General features: G+C 32.9%; 1 protein-coding gene across 1 annotated transcript in view; it reads right to left on the bottom strand.

The window, feature by feature from the left end:
• Positions 1-3,354: 3,354 nt before the first annotated feature.
• Positions 3,355-22,750, bottom strand: part of Neto (Neuropilin and tolloid-like) — a 96,760-nt gene continuing 77,364 nt past the window's right edge. Inside the window, exon 9 of the mRNA XM_088233482.1 lies at positions 3,355-5,250. Coding sequence (XP_088089608.1) covers positions 4,303-5,250 — 948 coding nt within the window. The 3' untranslated portion in view covers positions 3,355-4,302. The remainder of the gene's footprint in view (positions 5,251-22,750) is intronic.

The raw sequence follows: 22,750 nt of genomic DNA, 5'->3' as shown, positions 1-22,750 counted from the left end.
ATTGGCCTTTATGGAGAGCCACATTGCGAATTGCAATGTTCGCACATATACAGGGCCTCACTGATTTTTGTGTTTTGTATCCCGGAGCCGTGTAAACACGTGATTATAATAACCATGCGTTGCGTCCCGGTTCCGTGTTTTCACGTGGTTTACAAGCAGCGAAAAAGCACTAATAAAAGTCACTAGATGCCAATAAAATACACCTTTTTAGACAGCTGGTAAACCACGTGAAAACCCGGGACCGAGACAAAATGTATGGTTATATAATCACGTGTTTACACCTGTCTTTGACTAGTTTAAGTGGCCAATTTACACACTGTGTAACATTTACCATTCGGGTGAAATACATCGCACGAGCGGGTTTAGAGACATTTTAGAATTTTGGCGAGTAGCTTGTATGAAACGAAACACCGCGTGTCGTCACAGAATACTTGTTTTGTCAACTGAGAGGCCCTTTTTACACAGGCCGGTAATTTTACCGAGTTTACCCTACAAAAGCTGACACGTTGTGTATGCGTTAGTAGGATGAACGCGGTAAAGTTACCGGGCCGGGTGGATTTGCGTGGCATGTGTGAAAAGGGCCTGAAACTGTTGTCCGTCATGGTTCCAAAAATATTTAAGTACTGCGCATGCTTACGCCCAATTTGAAATCCCATAAACTGTTCCGTGTAAAACAGCAAATAAAATGGTTCAAGATGAACAACAAGAATGATTGTATAAAAAACTGCACGAGATCTTATTACGATTGATCCATTTTCTGACCCATCTAAGTATAAAATACATGGCGATTTAACGCCAGACCGCGAAACTTTAAAGGAACATTTCTCGAAGCAAACATTGAAAAAAATCCTTATAATAAATTTTTTTTAAAACTAATTTTTTCAACATTATTTTTTTAATAATTCCAAAATGGTGTGTATCCTTAATTTCTCGGACCAGCATCGCTTCCACAACCGATCCCTCTCCTACCCAGCTAATTTTCTTGTACGCGTCCGGTGCGTATCGCTTCGTTGGTCAAATACCTTTTTAAAAAAAAGATGTTTTGCAGGGGAGTTGTAGGGGTCTGTGAAAGGGATGCTTGTTCGATAAATGAAAGACTTTCCCCACTTTCAAATTATAATGAAAAATAAAACATTAAAAAATCAGTTTTTGGTAAAAAAATATTAGAATTTAAAAGTTTCGAAGTTTCGCTAAAACGCTATAAATAAAATAAAATTTACTATAAATACGTCACACACAACGTGTTACGTGCAAGTCTTTAGTAAAATTAATATTATTATAGCGATTTAGAACATCTAATGAGAGACAAAATACTCAATTCCATTTACAATTCAAATTATTTCATTTTGTTGTATTTTAAGAACATTAATTTGTAAAATAATGCAAATATAATCAAAGATAGTCAAATAAACACATTACATAAAAAGGTTGAGAAGATATTGAATTTTATAAGGTTTTGCCATGACCAATATTTGTGTACTTTTGAGGGTCTTGAATCTGAAGCTTACGAATGATCATCTTACCTTCATGTAACTAAAATGATTAGGGAGTGCTATGATTGCTGTACCAATGCAGTACTCTACGCACCATTAGGAGTGAGAAGGAATAATGATGCATAAATGAAGTTACTACGTAGCTTTAATAGTCACATTAAAGAACATATATGAGACACTTAAATCATAAGATGAAAGTTTGTCAATCATCTCATAAATTCGAATAATGATTTTCATAAGGATACTGAAGTTAAAATTTTACATTGGAAAAATGAGGTGTTTCACATTTAAAAATGTTTAAAAAAGAATATTCCCCTGGTAAAATAATCAAGTATCTTTTCAATATAGCCCACTTTTTTATTTCAAAATTAACCAATCGTGTAACTTTTAACCCCCTTGCCCCTCTCCTTCCCAAACCTGGAACCCCACCCATACTCCAACGTACCATTGAATATTATTAACCTATTTTTAATGCTTGTTTAGACGTGGTGGTGATTGCAACCCCTGATAAATCTGCATGTAATTGAGGACCGTTTTCACAAAGCAAAATTTCTACAAAAAAAACCAAATGCGTCTTTTTTATTGAAATGGGTTCTTCCATGTGAGCTTTATCGATTGGTGAAATAAAACTTTAACAAAATGAAATAATTGCGAAGTTGTAGCGGTTAAAATATCGTGAATTTTTACAAAACGAAATAACTACACCACATAGAGTTTTCACAATGCGAAATATCTACATGTTTTTTTGGGGTGTTAAGTTTTTTAAAATCGAAAAAAAATAACAAAAAAAAACATGATTTCGGCCAAGAAAAAAGAAGTAAAAGAAAAAAAAAATGATTTGAAATACGTTTTGTTATCACTTTGTTTGTGCTATTATTTATTTATACTTTTACATTGTTTGTATGAATTTGTTGAAATGCGATCTCTTAGACGAATGTGTGGGAAATCAATGTATGACAGGGTTACGAATGATGAAATCAGGCGAGAGTGTAAATCTGAGACATGTATAATTGATAAGATTAAGAAAGGGTATCTGAGATGGTTTGGTCACGTAGAACGAATGGACGACGAGAGAATGGTAAAACAAGTATATATGGCAAAAATGAACGGCAACGTTAGACGAGGACGACCAAGGAAGACGTGGCATGATCAGACAAACCAAAATCTTAAGTCTGGTCATGTCAAAAGCAGACAGAACCGAAGGGCATGTATGACAAGATGTATGAATGTGGAAGAGGCTAGGAGTGTATGCCAGGATAGACGTGTGTGGCGGTCCATTCTCTCTGCCTACCCCTACGGGGAAATGGCGTGATGGTAGTAGTAGTAGTAGTAGTAGTAGTTGTTTGTATTCTTTTTTTTTATACAGAATAATGTTCCCTCACTGGGGTGTCCCGTGCCGAGGGAAACATTTTACAAAATGGGAAACATGCCTAAGATTAGCTATTTAAAAATGTATGTATGTAAAAATATGTAGGAGGTAAATACCTTAATGTGTATATTTACATAGGTACGTAAATATGTTAGTAGACATATAATTTTACAAAAAATCAGTTTAAACTGATTTCATGCAAAAGTAAACTTATTTAATTCCCAACATAAATAAATTTTCCATACCTATCACAAAAATATGTAGATATTTTTTTTTTGTGAAAATTCGTGAATCTAGAACATTTTTATAAATAATTTTACTGATTCTACAATATTGATTTATTGTGCATGTGTAAGGATTTTATATATCCGTAAAATTTAATTTTTATTTCATTTAAAATCATAATGGTTTTATTTTTAACATGAAAAAACCTTCTCCCGAAAAATTTACATTTTGTAGATATTTCGCTTTGTTAAAACAGTCCTCATTTGATTTATTTTTTCGTAAATATTATGTATATTCAGTATTTGCATGTTGGTGTAGTGAGTGTCCTGACGATGAAACGGGCACGTCTCGAAGCCGGTAGACATTGAAAGTCGGTAAGTGGTTACATACTAATATTTACAAACATTAGTTAAATGAAGTTGTGTTAAGCCTCCAGGACTTAAGACCCTCAAAAAGGAACAATTGTGTTACCAAACCATTTTGAATTTTATTTTAATTTCACATATTTGATATTCCAAATTGTAAAAAAAAATAACTGTAAAACAGTTGGTACATCTAAAATTTAATATACGCTTTTGGAAAAATTCAATTTTGGAACAGACGTTTGGCCATCTTGTTTATTGGAATAATCGACAAAAAGCTTGTGATAATTTTGGCCCCTTGATTTTGTGATCGATTCAAAATAGTTTGGAAAGAAGTTGTAAATTACAAAAATGATGTGTGTGGAGATCAGATCAGGTTTGATAGAAGCAATATACAAATACCGTATATTACAAAAAGTTTAACCGAAGTGTGTTAAAGTAAAAAAAATGGCAAAAAAAATATCAAAAAACTCATAAGCAACATTGTTGTGCAGAAATTCTCGAAGAATGTATTATATTACGATGAAAAAAATACAGAAAAACGAATTTATGCTCTTGCTATGAAACTGAGAAAGGTGAGCAAATTAGTGTAGACAATAGTTGACTTATGTAAATATCACGTAAGAAAATAATTGATGCTCTCTTGAGATTTGAACATGGTTTCAATAGCGAAGAAATCTTCTTCATAAGTCTGCGTTTGGCAATTCCTGACAAACACAACGGGAGACTTGTACTCTGAATGCGGACATAAACCAGATCCTGGGTTCTTCAGGACGCCTCCGGATGTTCTGAGGAAGTTTTTTGGCACTCGCCGTTTGTAGGGCTCCCATTCAGATGTCAGAGAGTCGTCGGGTCAGTGCGATTTCGTCATGATAATCACGTCCGGTGCAGATTTGGTCGTCTCCACGCTGTAGGGCCTTCGTTCTAGATGTTTCTTCGTGTGCATTTTATCATAATTTAGATTGTCTTCATTTAGATATGCTCTGCCGCTCGATGGGGTCTTTGAAAGATGTTCTTGCTCCAGCTTGTTTCGGTTCCGGTCGTCATAATCAAGATCATTCTTCTTGTTTACTGAATTTCCGTTTGGATCGTTCAACTGATTGCCTTCATCGTCGAAATTGTCCATTTCTATGACCGCTTCAGCCTTGTATCTGGGGTCTTTGCTTCTACTTTCTTGGGACCTACTGTCTCCTCGCTGCATGGTACTTCCGCTGTATCCAAACGTGCTGAAGGGAGTAGTTCCTTGATATGTGGGTCTCGCACTAGAATCGGAGTGATGCTCCCTGTTTCTTCCTGGTTTTCTCGAATAATCTACACTGGGAGGTGCCGGGGAGAACGATCTATCAGATCCCGGTTGGCTAAATGCAGGAGTATGGAACAAACTTTCTCTAGTTTGGCAAGAACTGTCGCACATTTCTGGAACGATCCCACTGCCGCCTATTTCATTTACTCCTTGATCATCGCTTTCAAATCCCCTGTCTCTTTCTATCGAAGGATCCTGTCTTTGTAAGCTCTGTTGTCTGACTATGATTTCGTTGTCTCTGTTGTTCATGTTGATGTTCTGAGGAAGTGACGCAGAGTCTCCCGCAGAACGCTCTCTCTTGTTTCCTTGGAGCAGGATGGGGAGGATTTCTCCAACTCCTGGAACATAACAATCTATATTCTCCATGTGGTGGTCAGATCTGGACTTCGGTAACAGGGAATCTTGCTTCAGGCTTATTTTAGATACTGGTTCAGATATTTTAGTGGGAAGTTGTCCAAGTTCGTCCAAATGTCCCTCCCTCGATTGACGGATATGTTCCTGGAAGGTAAAAAATGTTGATTATTAAAATTTGTTTTATAATAAGAATAAGGGTTGTTTTTTTTTTCATAAATTTATCTGGACAAGGAAATAGATTTCAATGGGAAGTTAACAGAGTTATCTTCAATAAGGAATATCAGTGTCTTTTTGAAATATTTTTATTTGTTAATAGAATGTTAAACTAAGCCAATTTTTTTATTTTTTTTATTTTAATGTATCGTATTATCAGCGCTATGATTTTTTAAAGTTTTGTATTTCTGAAATAACTCCGCGTGTGACGTCAGAGGTTGCTCTATGACAGTTCTTCCGATTGGTTCGTTTACGGTGGCTAAACCGGATATCCTTCAAAGCTCTTATATCATTGGTTGCTTCAAATGAACCAGTGACGTCATTCAAAGTAGGGCGTTTCGTACATTCTTAAGAAATTTTACTGTACAAATTAATGCTCAAATTTTTACCGCGCGCAAGAAAACATTTTTGTATCCAATTTCCAGTAGGGCTGAAGTTCCTCATTGATTCGGTATTCACCGCTTTAATACCAGCAAACCGATGAATTTTGTTGAAAGCAGAGTATTATTACTGCACTACTGGTGTACTGGTGTTTTAGAACAAGCTATTTTAGTAGTGGTATACCGGAGGACTCCAATGTTTCAAGCATTAATAGAATCTGAATATATGAACAAAATGTCATTCGTAACATAATTATGCGAAAAATGTGACTTCCAGCCTTTCAGCTTTAAGATTCAGAACTATCCAGGTAAAATTAAAAATAATAAATCATTATTTTTCCAATTCAAAATACATTTCAGCTCAGGTTTGCCGTAAACATTTATTTTTACACCAAAGGTAATTTAACATTTACGAAAATTGATAGAAAAAATATTAAGGTGGATTCCAGTTAAATGATATCTACGATCTTCCCCGGGAACGCGGCGGGAGAAACGTGGGTGTCGAGTGTCGAGCCAGTAATTAGGAGCCAGACTCCACTGAAAACGGGATTCCAAATCTGTCAGGAAGATCTAAGCAGCGTCGGCTGTTTCAGGACATTATTATAATGGATGTTGGATCTAAAGGCTAACATTTTTAAAAAACCATTTAACGAGTCTGTGAAATGAAATTTTCGTATGATATGATTTTTTCCAAATGCACAAGCATGTCTGCAAAGTCAAGGTATCGTCGGTTGACAAGTGAAAATCATGAATTTATTGCGTATGCAGATAATTGGTGGAATTCCATATAAAAATTTGGCAAGGTATCCAAAATAAAATAATTTTATTGGATATAATTCTACTATTATTTTTTATAAATATATGTAACGCGTTTCGTCTTGTTAGGATATTATCAAACTAACTTAAATATTTACAAAGTTTCCTTATATATTCACAATAATTACTGTTTGATGATGTGAACAATATTTATTTCTTTCAAAAACAACAACAACAACAAACCGTCACGCCGTTTCCCCGTAGGGGTAGGCAGAGAGGATAGAACGCCATAACACTCTAACTTGGCAAACAGACCTCGCTTCCTCTACATTCATACATCTTCTCATGCACGCACGCCGATTATTCCTACTTTTGACATGTCCATCTTCAAGTATTTGATGGACTTGATCGTGCCATGTCTTTCTCGGTCTTCTTCGTTTTCTGCATCTATCAACGTTTGCATCGTAGATCCTTTTGGCCGTTCTTTCGCTGTCCATTCGCTCTACATGTCCAAACCAACGCAGCACCCTTTTCTTGATTCTGTCAATAATGCATGTCTCAGCCTTACACATTTCACGGATCTCATACATCGTTTTACCACACATTTGCCTGAGGGATCGCATTTCGACAGCATTCAACCTACTTTCATCATCATTTTTCCAATTCTATACTCCGCTCCCATACATTAGAGTTGGCACTAGATCTCCGTTGTGAACTGCTAGTTTAGCCTCCTGCGATAAACATTTGTTTGCCGAAGTAGATTTCAGTGCACCGTTCACCCTGCTCCCGGCACTCACACTCCTTTTAATATCTTTCTCGGTCTTTCCATTCCTAGTAAACATACTTCTCAGGTACACAAATTCTTCTACCTGATTCACAATATCTCCGTTCACGCTGATCTCACATTTAGTTATATTTTCATCCCTTTCAAAAACCATCACTTTCGATTTATCAACATTCATAAGCAAATCGCTTTTCTTGCATACCTCGTAGACTTTTGTTACTAAGAATTGAAGGTCTTCTTTGCTGCTAGCAAGAAGCACGGCATCATCCGCATACAGAAGACAGTTAACAGTTATATAATTTATTAAAATTCAATAAAATCACTTTGTTTTTATGTACCACTTATATTTTTATAATTTGACAACCAACTAGTTTCGGCAATACTATGCCTTCTTCATGGTTAATTACAAACTAACATTACATATATAAAATTTTCACAGTGAAGGTAGAGTGGGCATGGCTACGGGAGTAGAGATGAGAGAGGGTGTGTGTGGATTTAGGGAGATGGAACATATTAAAATTGGACTATTACTAAGATTTATTTGATTATTAACAATATGATTTTTTTTATTTACAGCCTTTCTAATCTCCAATATTTAAAAATAATCATGTGCATATCCTTTTTTGTTTGTATGTAAAATTTCGACGCCACCTTCAAAGTTGAATGAGTGACTATTTGTTAAAATATGGTCAGCAAACTCGGAAAAATTATTGTTTTTAAGACATCTCATATATTCTTTAACTCTAATTTTAAAAGTACGTGATGTTTTTCATAAATAAATTGACTTGCAGTCATGGAACATCAACTTGTAAATGCATTATCGATCTAATTTATCAGTTCTTTGTTTGGTGTTTTTTAGTATACTTCCTATATTATCGGTTGTGTAAAATGCTGATTTTATGTCATCCGGTAAATCTTTTAAAATTTTATTTGAATAATAGGGTATTTTCATAAACTGAGGATTGATTTTAAATGTATTCAGTATTTAAAAAATATTTCTACGATCGTGAGCATTGTACTATAAAAATCTAAAACGAATGTTTTCATTTATAATTTTCTATTTAAAGTTTGATAGAAATAAAACGGCCCGTAACTGGCCAAAAAGGTGGATGACGTCACGCGTGACTAATGGATCTTACGTTCCCTCAAATCCTATACTGAGATCGTCCGACGCGGGCGGCTTGTGGCTTTTTATTTGTTTTTTATAGTTAAATTTCGTCTTTTCCTATGCTTTTTTTTGTTTTCATTTATGAACATCCATAGCATTATGACTGATATTGGTTTTTTACAAGGAAAATCGAAATGATATAATCATGATGGGTATTTTTTTCTCATCCAATCCAATTTTTTTAAGTTCCGAGTATAGAAATATAAAGGCCGCAAGGTAAGGAAATATATAATGTTTGCTTCCAGAATGTATTCATTTAAATAGTTGTACTATTTGCATGTACTATAAATGTATTGTTTCGCGTACATTTAATACAAAAGGGAAGTAACGTAACTTTGACACAACATAATCCATAAAATACCATTGCTTGTAAACATGTCTGTTGTTGTTGTCTGTAAATGTGATTTACTTATTAATATATCAGCTAGGGAAAATTACGGAGACAATGCCATAGGTTACATTCAAGTAAAACGGACGAGTGATATTTGAATGGTAAAAGGTCGAGTCACCCCAGAACATAAAGTTAGAACCAAAGCGTACTCGGTGACGTTGATTTGCGATGAATTCTAGGAAATAATAGATTCCGGCAAGTGTGAAGACTGTCCAGCATCTCAAGGTCAGTTGCCATTTTGTAAATGAAATACATTTCACAAATAAATAAGGTGCCTAGGTTTATTTAGAAAATCAACAGTCTTCTACAAATTAAACTTAGTAACATAAGTACAGAAATATAAACAATAACGTTTAGTATTGTAGTACCTGTCAAGCTTTATAAGTGCTAATTTTAGCACCTACTAATAGTAATTTTTTATAGTCTACAGTCTGCTACTATCATGTATAGTACATCATTAAATTTAGTATTTACCTATAGTGGTTTGTTTTTTTTAACATCTCGTTTCATAGGAATGGCCAAAAAAGCTTTATTTGGCATCTTCATCGTAGTGTTTGTGCACATCGGAACTAAACAGTACTTGTATATTATAACTAAATACATTTTATGCGCGTTAATTAGTTAAAACAGTGTAAAACAACCGATTACAACAAAAACAACACGTAGGCTATACAAATTCGTATGAATTTGTTTGAACGGTCATCCGGATTCGTAACACGTGACGTCACAAGCCCATTCGGCATCCGAATGGTCGTTTTGGCGCCAATTCAAAGTAAACGTTTTTATCCCGCTCTTAAAAAGTAACGCGTGGACATAAAATAAAAAAAAACTGTACAGTTACCTTCGTAATTTTTTTCTCTATTTTTTTGCAAAATAATAAAAAAACGTGATAATACCCTATTGTTAATGTATAAAAATCATCTCCACCCCGTTGTTTGAAAACGTGGAATTGATTTTGAATAATTTGTTTTTATTCTTTGTTTAAAATATTATCTGTAATATTTGGATCGTAACCATTATAATAAGCAATTGCTTTTATTGTGTTTAGTTTAATTTGAAAATTCAATTTTGACATCGGTATATTTAAGAGACGGTGTATCAAGGAGTAGAATGCTGAGTGTGTATGCGAGGTTGGATGATTTGAGGAATTATGTATTTTTATGTCAGTGTATGTGGGTTTTCGGTATACTATGAAATCAATTTTGAAAGTTGTCAGCAAAAGTGAGGACATAACTTTGTAGTAACGTCTAAAGCGTGATTTATATTGACACACGAAAAATCATTCGTATCTGGCCATGTTATTATTTTTTTTTAATACAATACTGGACATATAAATCATTATAAATGTGTAAAAAGCAACTCGATAAACTTGAACGACTTCAGAATACATGCATAAGGTACATTTTTGGTCTTAGGAAATATGACCACATTTCTGATTATCGTAGGCAACTGAAATGGCTCAAAATTAGACAGCGGAGAGACTATCACTCCCTCTCACTTTTGTTCAATGTACTTCATAGTCCTAACGCTCCTATTTACCTGTGTGAAAAATTTCAACGCTTTTCAGTTCATGGTTTACCTCTTTGTTCTCATTCTCAAGGCACTCTCTTAATACCCATACACAATTCCTCTTTCTTCTCTAACTCATATAGTGTCCATGCGGCTCGACTGTGGAATCATCTCCCATCCACCATCAAAGATGTTACTACATTATCTCTGTTTAAATCACGTCTGAAGAAACATCTCCTTTCTTTTCCTTAATCTCTCCTCTTTTCCTTTTTCCTCTTTCCGCTTTTTTCCTTTTTCCCATTGAGTAATAGTTTTGATTTAAGGTAATTTATAAACAAATACGTTTATTTCTATTTTTATATATTTTTCACTTTTTAATCTTTTTTTTTTTCTATTGAATATGTTCTGTAACTTGAATTATAAAAATAAAACTTTTTTTTTATTGGTTGGTTGGAAGAAATTGCCATTTGGCAATAAGCCCGCCAATGTACAAATAACATTATGTACAAAAAGTTAAATAAATAAAATAAAAATAAAAAAACCATTGGCTGGTTTAAGTGGCCACTTTACACACTGTTACACAGTTTCACCATTTTGCCTATGTTTAAATATCCATATTTCTTCAATTCTTCCATTTGTTGATTTTAGTGAAGTTAAAGAGTTGAAACCTTTATTGTTGTGAAGATATATATATATAATACCTTCACAACAATAAAGGTTTCATATATATATAATTTTCCATATATATATATGGAAAATTTATATAGCGCCGTTTTTGTGAAAATCACCTCAAGGGCGCTAGATATTTATCTGACTGAATTATTACACATACTAGGCAACGCCTGAAAACAATTTTCGAATTTTCAAACTTCTTCTTGGACCAGTTGGTTTTATTACAATATTTGAGTTTATCCAAATGTTTGTAGACAAAAGACTAAATTTTACCCCCTCGGAAGTCATTAACGTTCTTACAAGGTTACATCATTTTGGAAAAATGTTAGAGATGGGACAAATTGATCGAATAAAAAAAATTTTCATGTGATGTTGTTCATGAAAAAAAAAAAAATGTCTTATTTTTTGGTGAATAATTGTCTTAAGCACACTATAGTCGGCTTGTTTTTGCGTTTTTATATCAATTTTCGGAAACAGAGTTTCATGTTTGCATGAAAAAACTGATAAAATCCATTTGATTAATGATCGCTGTCATTTAATCAAGATTTATTTTAAGGACTATAGTAAAAAATCCAATATTATTATTTATTGTCTTCAAATGCAATGAATGTTAAAGTATACGACTTTAAAATAAACATAAATTCGGTATAAAAACAGCTTTTAAAAGCATCGTTATCGTTTAGTTGTTTAGTGTGTTCGCTTCGTCTCTCGTTAGAAAATTAATTTCGTTAGTGGATAAAAGAAGCAATATCCATAAAAGTAATTTGATTAAGTCGAATCATTATTCCTAATTGTTTTACATGAAAAATAATTATTCCGCTTCTGTCTGCCGGGGGCTTATGCTGGAAACACGCGAAATTTTCTCACCCACTCGACAATGGCAGAGTCGTCAAATCGATTGCTTTGTCAAACGAGGAAGTTCAGTGTTTTTTCAATTTGTTAATATACTATTAAACTAGGCCATTTTTGAAATAAAATTTCGTATTATTTATTTATTTTAACGAAACAAACAGTCGACAATGATATAGTAACATTAAAAAAAATACAGTTTAAAGACAGACCGGCAAAGTCTCTAAATAAGAATCATACATATTATTTAATTGTGTTACAACAAAAGGGTGTGTTTATGTGTATTCGTGTAGGAGTAAGTGTTCAGGTGTGTGTAAAAGTGAGCATATTTAAATAGTAAGTGGGATCGTATCGCAGCCAGAAATAAGGAGTCTTAATTTATTTTTAAATAAATTAAAGGGCATGTAAAATATTTCAATAGATGAAAAAAAAGCATAATAATTAGAACAAGAACGATAGAGGAAAGAGTGTTGTGCATAGTTAGTGCTACAGACTGGCAGATGGAACAAATACTTATTTCTTGTCACGCGAAAGGGGACATTGAGATTAATTTTGGAGAGTAGGTTAAAAGAGTCTACTTTATTATTTAATAATTTATGTATCTAGATGTTTAAAAAAAAATTGTTGAACATTTTCAATCCTTTCTTTGTTTGTAATGTATTGTGGGCTCCACACAACGGATGCAAACTCCAAATTACTTCGTACAAAAGTGTTGTATGAAGTTTTTAATATATTTGGTTTTTTAAAAGGTTTGGAAATTCTTAAAACGAAGCCCAGCATTTGGTAAGGTTTTTCAACAATAGAATTTATGTGAGACTCAAACAGCAATCTATTATCATCATCATCATTCCCTTTCCGCACCTAATGGTGCATAGGGCACTGCATCGGTATACCAATCGCAGCGTATCTTGATCATTTTTGTTTACGAAGGCAAGGCGATCCGTATTTTGCTTCAGGTACCAGTCCAGGGATTACGAAATATTCTAGTGTAATAACACTTTTATAAATAAATCTTTCATTTCAACTATGTCGGGAATCGAACCCGAGACCTCTTGCATGGAAGGGAAACGCGCTGACCATTACACCACGAGGCCGACAATCGTATTATCAGCGCTTTTGTATTTCTGAAATCACTCCGCGTGTGACGTCTCAAGGTCTCTTCCGCTTCTTTTGGTCAGTTCTGTCGTTTAGTCCGTTGACTTGCCGTTAACCGAATTTTTTTTATAAATCTCTTATCGTTGGTTGATTTATATGAACTACTGACGTCGCTTAAAGAAGTTTATTTTTATTAAAATAAATATGTTTTTTTTTTGCGTAAGAAAACAATTATTATATCCCATTTTCAGCAGGGCTGAACTTCTTCATAAGTATATGAGAAAAAACTTTTTGAAAACTAAATTATTATTACTTATTTAACATTTATAGTATTTGCGGGCTTATTGCAAAATATCAATTTCTCCCAACCAACAAATCAAAGTAATCATTATAATATAGTTTTCTGCACCCAGTGATGCACAGGGCACTAAATTGTTACTCATATTGCAAAGTATCTTGAGATTTTCTATTACTTTATAGATATTTATATATATTTACACCACAACAGGCCACGAGGTCCAATTACAGCGGTGAACATCTGTACAGTACACCCAGCTGTGAGAAACTCACATTTATATATATATTTATATTTAAATCTTAAAGTAGGGCACACATATCATACATATTGTTATGTGTGTTCTAATAATAACATTGAAAATATATTTAATTTATAAATTGTATATCACATATGTCTTGACCATTATTTTAAATTTTGATATGTTTTTTTCTTCATAAATATTTTTTTCCATTTCGTAATACTTTTTAATTGCTTTAAATAAAATTGAATTTTGTGACTTTGCCTTTTTCCTAAATGGAAGTCTAATTTTGTTCTTTTCTCTAGTATTGTGATCGTGTTCATGCTGGTTCCGATCAATTTTTTTCCAAAATTCTGTTTTTTCATTAGAGTTTATAATTTTATGAACAAATATCATTGTATTGTAAAATATTCTTTGTTTATATGTTAATAATTTCATTTCATTTACCATCGACTTTACCCTCGTATATCTGTTTTTTTTCAAAATGATTCTAAAGGCTTTATTTTGTAATACAGTTAGTTTATCTATGTTTTCTTTGTTTGATAAAAATAAAATGCTACTACAGTAGTTAACGTGTGGTTCAATAATTGCTTTGTAAATAGTTTTGCAGGAGTCCTTATCAATAAATCTTCTGATCCTTCCCAAAATTGATATTTTTTTTGCAATCTTATTTATTACCATCTTAGCGTTTTGGTTAAATGTAAGTTTTGAATCCAACATTACACCTAAATATTTAATTTCAGTGACTTCATTAAGTTTTTCATTTTCTATTACAATTGATGGTGTAATCTCTATTCTTTTGTTTCCTATATTCATATATATTTTATTGTTAATGTTCTTACCGGGTATCTAACCCAGAGGCTTCCGTGCGTAAGTCAAGCATCTTAACCATTACCCCACAGAGGTAACATAGAAGTCAAAGTATTCAGTCTTACGCTTTAGGTGCTAGGTGCCAGAAACAATGAAACATTTTAGAACCACGATTGAAATAAATACTTCACATACTTTCTGCCAGGAATCAAACCTAGGACGTTAAACATATAAGGGAAACCCACCAACCACTACACTACAGGCCGGATTTTACTCCGTTCGATTTCCTTTTTTATAAATTTTGCCTGGGAGTAACCATCGAGTCAAAAAAACTAGTTCAGGATTCTGGTTCTCTTTCATACTCGGAACTGTATTCTACATCTACCTGGACACAGAGAACGAGTATACACGTATAACCATATCGTTTTCTACACAACACCTGAGGCACAATCACAAATAACTATCGACGTGCTAATAAACGTCGTAATAACGGTTTCTCTACATAGCTGTTTATCGTATTCGCGATCACAATGCAACATCCGTGAACACCTAATATTAAATGTCAAAACATTTACGTTTCGCGACGTATAATCCTGCTGCGCAATCACATATTTGAATTTCACCGGTGTAAATATAGAAAATATTCTAAAACTGCTATTTTTATTTACTAATTTATTATTTATCATAGTATTTATTGCATTAAGCCGGCAGTTGGCAAACCAAATGTCAAGAAAAGCAGTCGCCATAGTAATTGTTATTTAATTTTCACTTTTTGTATTGAAGACTCATGCAATATATTATAGTAAGTTTTGGAGTAATCGCCGATTTTTCGCCAGTGAACAGGGAATCTACATAAAACGAATTAATGTAAAATGAAAACGGAGTATTCTCTGTTTATGATAGTTATCATCTAACATGGCTCAGCCTGTTTTAAGGTGGGAATTTTTTATCTTTAGATCATAAGTAGTTCTATGCTAATAAAATAATAACATAAAAAAGAAAAACTATAACCACTTAATTATAAATGCCTAGTTAATCAAATGTAAGAAATTAAAAATCGTTATTACACAAATATAAAGTATTTATATGTGCCAAGAATACATGTTACTTAAACATAAATAATAGGTATAGTATAATATATAATAAAAAACAATACAAAGCAATGAAATACATAAAAAATAATATGTGTACCAATTCTTTAAAGTACAACGTGTTTTGATTTACATATTTTTTTTTTAAATCTCTCGCTACAGTATTTATATGTGCAGTTATTTTATTTTTAAATTTGTTTTACATTTTGAGTCTTTTATATTTGGCAATAAACCATAAATATTTTTGGAGCAATTACATTATACTCGTATTGCTTTTTACCAAAGGCGGTTGATACAAATATGACAATACAGTTAATTTGTGTTGCTGAACGAATGTTTATATTTTGTTGGGTCCTTTTGACCTAACTTAATTTATCAGAAAATTAAGAAGTAGGCACCTCACAAACAATTGTCTTACATGCAGTATCTTACATCTAATATTATTGTTGTTCAATGTGATCGCTCAAATGCTTAGCATGTTTTTAAGCACGTCGATAATTATTTTTGATTGAGCTAATGGTTTAACTTAAAGACTGCTTTTCCAACGATAGCCCAAATGTCGAAACGAGTCCAACTTATATGGGATCACTAAACAAATAACATAATTGTATTATACATTGTGAATACACGTACCATACATAGCAGTAATTTGATTTAAATCATTCTGGTTTCATATTTTTTTGAAAAGTGAGAATCGATGTTTGCTTAAATTAGTTTTTCTTTTTTTCAATATGTCTACACTGAATACAAAACATTAACAACTTTTCGTCAATCGACGAAAGTCGCACACGACTTTGAAGACGAATAAGTCCAGCATAAGGCCCCGGAAGGTTTTACCGGGGTGGTAAAATATTCAAAATAAACCCTTAATTAATATCCAGAAATGTAGATTGGCCAAACAAAATAGGCATCTTCCCTTCAAACTTTTCGTGTTGGATAAATAATAACGAACAGCCAGCCGAAAATAGAAGGTAAAATAAATTATTTATTCCGAACAGAAATTTACAAATAACGAAGAAAGCGATTTGAATACTAAAAAACCCAACTAAGTTACAAATATTGTAAAAATTAAATTTATATAAAATAGTGGATAATGCTTTTGAACATGTACACACAAACTCTTAAATTTTTTTAAATTAAATTTATCTTGGTGATTTTTAATGCTTAAATAATATTTTATTGTTTATTGATTATCATATCATATACATAAAAAGATACGTTTATTATACAACAATATTTTGAGTTTAACCAAATTTTTGTAGACAAGGACTGAATTCATCTCCCTGTGGAGCTGTTAATATTAATATATTACAACAGTAGCCACTTCAACCAGCCAATGACAAGTCATACGTCCTGAAGATGCCTAGACTTCAGTATTCATCATCATCATCATTCCCTTTCCGCACCTAATGGTGCATAGAGCACTGCATTGGTACACCGTTGGCAGCGTATCTTGATCATTTTTTGTTACATGAAGGTAAGATGATCAGTCTTACGCTTCAGGTACCAGGTCAAAAATTATGAAATATTCTGGTGGAAAAACACCCGTTTAAACAAATATTTATGATCAACCATGTTGGGAATCGAACCCGACACTTCTCGCATTCTATATTACCTTCTCTAAAATGTTTTTCATCTCTGTTGTAATATGTTAATTATAAAAAACAATGGAGTCATCAAGCATAGTAAAAAACACAGTAAGAAATAATGGGAATCTCCAAAATTCAATTAAAAATTACGAGCAATATGTCTACGAATGATATTTAGTTGACATTTAAAATCTCTCAAACAAATTTAAAGTGCCGACAAAAAACGTTTTTTTTTTATTGTCTGTTTTTATTTTTGCTTTGAGTAAAAATATTGAATTTCGGATGATAGCAAATATTATGTTTACAATTTTATTACTTTTTAATTTCTTTCACTTATTTTTTTTTTGTAAAATAAATATTTAAGTTAACAAATTTTAATATACATGAAGAATCCCTAATAGAAGTCTAGAAATCCACAGTGCTTATGACCTGTCATTGGCTGATTTTAGTGGCCACTTTACACACGGTGTAACATTCATCAACCTGCCGATATTTAAACATCTGTATTCCTTCGTTGCTTCCATCTGTTGACGTTTGTGAAGTTTAAGAGCTGAAACGTAAAGGTTGCCTCATGGGTGAATTGGTTCAGCCGGATGAATCTCACCCATGTGATAGAGGTTCCAGCTCTTTTACTTTACAAAAGTCAACATGAAATCGGGTTGTGGTCCCGTGGCTAGTGTCTCGGACTCACGGACCGAAGGTCCGCGGTTCGAATCCCACTCTACCCCAACTCGATTCCATTTTCTAATAGTGAGTTATTTACAACTCGTTGAAAATGGCCCTCAAAATTAAATATTTGGGTAAATCATAAGAACGCAAATATTTCTTTAAAAAAAAAAAAAAACAGTCGGAATAATTGAGGAAATATGGATGTTTAATTATGGGCAGAATGGTGAATGTTACACAGTGGGTCAAGCATTTATTACAAATCGGACATATTTCTATTCAATTTCGTTTTGAGGGATTTTGACCTGAAAACAGCCATCGAGTCGTTTTTTCTCGTCCGCACACTGAACTGCTATCTTCGTCTAACCCAAACACATAATAATTTACCACTCAAAAGGGTAAATCCCTTTTGATTTATAACATTCATCAATAAACCGCTATCTTTGCTAAAAACACTACAATTTTTGTTGAAAAGCCTCTTTAAAGGTTCATTATAAAGATAATGTGTTATCTGATTTATGAAGGGATGACGTTTAAAGTGTGCTTGTAAATTTTAAATTTTGAAAAATCACGTACGCTTTTTAAGACAAAAGTTTTTTCCTACACAGATAGCAAGGCCTGTTTATAAAGCACAGAATAAAAATAATAACTAAATTTTCGATTTATTCATAAGTTTAAAAATCCGTCAATAAATGTGAAGAGCCATAGATAAATACGTATTCGTCTGAAAAATAATAACAACAAAGACGGAGAACATTTAAGAGAAGAAAATATGAGAGTCTTCACATTTACAGGGTCTATGACCTGTCATTGGCTAGGTTAATTGGCCACTTTACACATTGTGTAGCATTCACCATTCTGCCTACGTTTGAACATCCTGATTAAACCTGCCAATGATGCCCTGCTCATGCTCTTTACTAGCTTCTATCATTCCCTTCTCTAAAATCTTAACAACTCTCTAGGGAGTTGAATCCAATTTTTGTCTACAAATATTTGAAAATACGAATTTAAATGTTACTAATGTTAGTTAATATTTGTATATAACCACTAACCGACATTTTTAGTCTACCGGTTTCGAGACGTACCAATCTCTTCATCAGGACACTCACTACACCAACATGCAAATACTAAAATACACCTCCACCTTTACCATCACCGAAGTATATATATATTTATATATAAATATACATAGTATTTCCAAAGTACATCACATGCAGATTTATAGAGATGCGAACACCACCATGTTTAAACATGCATTTAGCTTAAGCAAATAACTTTTCAGTATTTTCGTTTTTGAATTAAAAATTAACCAACCGGGTAACCCCACCTCAACCCCCCCTCACTCACAACTCCCTACCAATTCTTCAATTTAAGATCAATTATTTTTTAACTAAGCTAAATACATGTTAAGACATGATGGTGTTCGCATCTGCATAAATCTGCATGTGATTTAAGTATTTGAATATTGGTGTAGTGAGTCTCCCGACGAAGAGACGGGTACTTCTCGAAACCGGTAGACTAAAAACATCGGTTAGTGGTTATTTACAAATATTTACTTACATTAGTTAAAATTTTTGACCACAAAGTTAATGCTTTAAACATAAATAGTATTAATGTTACTATTTATGTTTTATTATTTATTTGAAACACTTAATTTTTAAGTTATTTTACTATGTATTTTAAATTATTGGTAATTATTGTGACTTAACACGGGCACAGCCTAAAAAGCCTTAATAAGTTCATGCATAATAATTCCATTGAATACTGTATAAGAAAATTAAAATAATATATTAGAAGTAACAACAAATATAATTCTATCTATTTTATGTTATCCTATAAATGAGGATATATTTGCATGTGAAATTATATCGACGAATTCCTTCCAATTGTATTTTTCTAGTATGGTGTCTTTGTTTTTTTTATTTTTTTTATAAAAAGAAATATTTGAGTTCTTATGATTTACCCAAATATTTAATTTTGAGGGCCATTTTTATAATATATATTTTTATAATATATAATAACTCACTACTAGAAAATGAAATCAAGTTGGGGTAAAGTGGGATTCGAACCACGGAACTTTGGTCCGTGAGTCCGAGACACTAGCCACAGGACCACAACCCAATCGTTAAATTACCATATAAAATAAATTTTATCTGAAAACGAATGTAATTTTGAGTGAATAGTTGAAAAATGGGGTTCAAACTGTCAGTAGGATCACAGTGAGTCACATCTTGCTGGAGGGCGTGATTTTATAAAATGCTGCGAACGCCCAGTTGCATTCCACCGGCAACACTACTGACTAGCCCTACTCGTTAGCGTCCACGTCGCGAACCCCGGACAATGGGTTCACACTCATAGCAGTGTGATCACAGCAGATAACGAGAGGATGAAAGGAGAGTTTCTGGCGCCTCCAAACCAGAACCAACCAGCTAAGGGAAAGTAACCACGACAAAAAATCCACCCAAGAAGGCAACGAGAAACCACTCTGGTCATCTTTTCCCAGGAATCACTATGGCGAATACATCCAATAAGCAGTTGTCCTGGCTGCGGAGTAGCGCAGGACCGAGATGCTTTCGCTGGAGTGATCGCCAACGTCGGAGGGACCTGACAAGACACCTCAAGAAAAAGAAGTTAAAAAATAAATAAATTGACTATCTTAAGTTTTTATTTGAAGCACTAACTTTGTGGTTATAATAAAATAAATAAAACAACTTTGTTTTTAACCACTAATTTTTATTTTTCACCGACCGATTTCAAAGCAAACAAGCTTCTTCGTCAAGGTTTAAGTAACTAAGTTGTTTCGGATTCATTATCTTTATTCAAGTGTCAAGCCATTCCTTCCTTTGATTCCGGTGGTCCTTGTTTTGAATCCTAATGTCCTTACTTCTCCCTGACGGCGAGTCAAGAAAGCAACGCGTGACAACACAACAATAAAACCGTACCGCAAACACAACGAAAACCGTACCGCGAGCGTGACAGTGATTTCGAATCACCAACATACAAGAAAATGTGCAAAGTGACCAGTGCAATCGATAACGGTGTCTTTCTGGACCAGTGCCAAAGGGAAGAAATCGTAAGTCCCTACTCCTTTCATTAATTTCAGGATTGACACTCAAAACCACAACGTCAGTTAGTTTACCTAAAATCAAACGTTCCCTGTTTTCTTCGAACACGCGTATCGCGAGAGGGCAGGCCTTTTTTACAGTCCCGAGGTCGAAGGTATCGAGCATCCAACAAAGTAGTTACGTAAACCTTGAGGAAGAAGCTTCGGTGAAAAATAAAAATTAGTTGTTAAAAACAAAGTTGTTTGATTTATTTTATTAAATTGACAATCGTTAAAGTATTTGTTAGTGTCGCCACTTTGATTTATTATTAGATTTTTATTTTGAATATTGAAATAGGGCATTCGTAAGCATATTCTTATTAAAAATATTACAACATAGATGCAGAACATTTAAGAGAAGGTAATATAGAAGTCTAGGCATCTACAGGGCTTATGATCCGTCATTGGCTGGTTTAAGTGGGCACTTTACACACTGTGTAACACTCACCATTCCGCCCATATTTAAACATCTGTATTCCTTCAATTCTTTCATCTCTTGATATTTGTGAAGTTAAAGTGAGATTGATTTAATTGAATTATTTCATTTGTTTTAATTATATATTTTTTCGTTCCTAATAATTTGCAAATCTAAAAATACCGTATTTATATGTACAAATCGAACAAAAATAAACGATCACTTCTTCTATAACGTTTGACATATCATAAGTGCTTACATAAATAATGAACGACTAACTGAAATTGAACATGTTAAATACTTAGGACTTACAAGAGACAGACAATTGACGTGGACAATTCATATATAATTAGCAAAGTGGCGACTTTATAGAGTCTTTTTTTTTAAATCAAAAACTTTGTGCCAATAAAGGAAAAAAAAATGTATGAAGCCTACGTAAACACTAAGATATGTTATATGCAACTACTATGGAGAACAGGAAATCAAAATGACAAAAACAGACTACAAAGACAGCAAAATAAAATATTAAAGTTTGCATATGACCTTCCCTATCTAACAGCAACTAAAGAAAATTTTAAACTAATTAAACAATTAAATGTAACTGAACTCTTTAAACTAGAATCCTTAAAATTTATTCCTAAATTAGCCACTGATGTAATTGTAGACGAAGAATTAAAACTTGAAAAAAAAAACTGTAGTAAACATGAACACAATACGAGAATATCAGAAAAATATCATATGCAACCTTTTAAAACGAGAAAAGGACAATCGAGACTGATAAACCATGGACTGAAATTATACAATAAACCACCAGACAAAACCAAACAAAAGACTCAGACAACCTTTACAAAAGATGTTGAAAATATTATTATTAACAGTAGAATGTGAATTTTAAAAGTAAAAATATTTTGTTAAATGTATGTAACCCGTAAGGGTTTATCAATGAAATTTAAATTTAAAAAAAGTCATACATCTATCCATATATGTATAAATGAATCGCCGTGTTGTGTCACGCAAAAACTCGAAAATGGCTTGACAGATTTACGTGCGGTTTTTTGCAAAATTTTCTAAATAACATCTTCAATATGTACAGTAGAAAAAAAGTTAGAAGCAACTTTGTTTTTTAATCGATTTTCCAGGGTTTCATTTGACTGAAATTCATATTCCGAAAGATTTGGAGAATGTTATTTTTTCGTAAATTAAAAAAGTTTGTACTTTAACGTATACAAACATCAATTATTTTCAATGGATACTGAATTGATTAATTTCCCAACAATTTCCTAATTTCTACAGGTTAACATATGTTTAATGGATTTTGAGTAATGTTTGAGACATTTTTGAAAAACGGATTCTTATACAAAATGCACCACTGCCGGTAAGTAGCGTAGAGTTTGACATTTGCAAAAAGAATTCTTTATTTGAAAAAATATTATTTCATGTTTTGGAATTCAACCACAAATAAGTACCAAAGTACCTACCTATATTAAATCTAACATTTAAAATATTTAGTTTTGGAATTCAATCATAAACCAGTACTTAGGTACCTACATTTCAATGAAAAGTATTTTTCCTTTTATCCGGAAAGTTTTTGCACGCTTTTCCAATACAGTCATTTTT

Source organism: Micrasema longulum, unplaced genomic scaffold, assembly GCF_059751315.1.
Source record: "Micrasema longulum isolate JH-2025_06_02 unplaced genomic scaffold, ASM5975131v1 h1tg001111l, whole genome shotgun sequence".
Taxonomy (NCBI): Eukaryota; Metazoa; Arthropoda; class Insecta; order Trichoptera; family Brachycentridae; genus Micrasema; species Micrasema longulum.
Note: the sequence above shows the minus strand (reverse complement) of the source record. Positions and strands in the feature narration are given on the sequence as shown.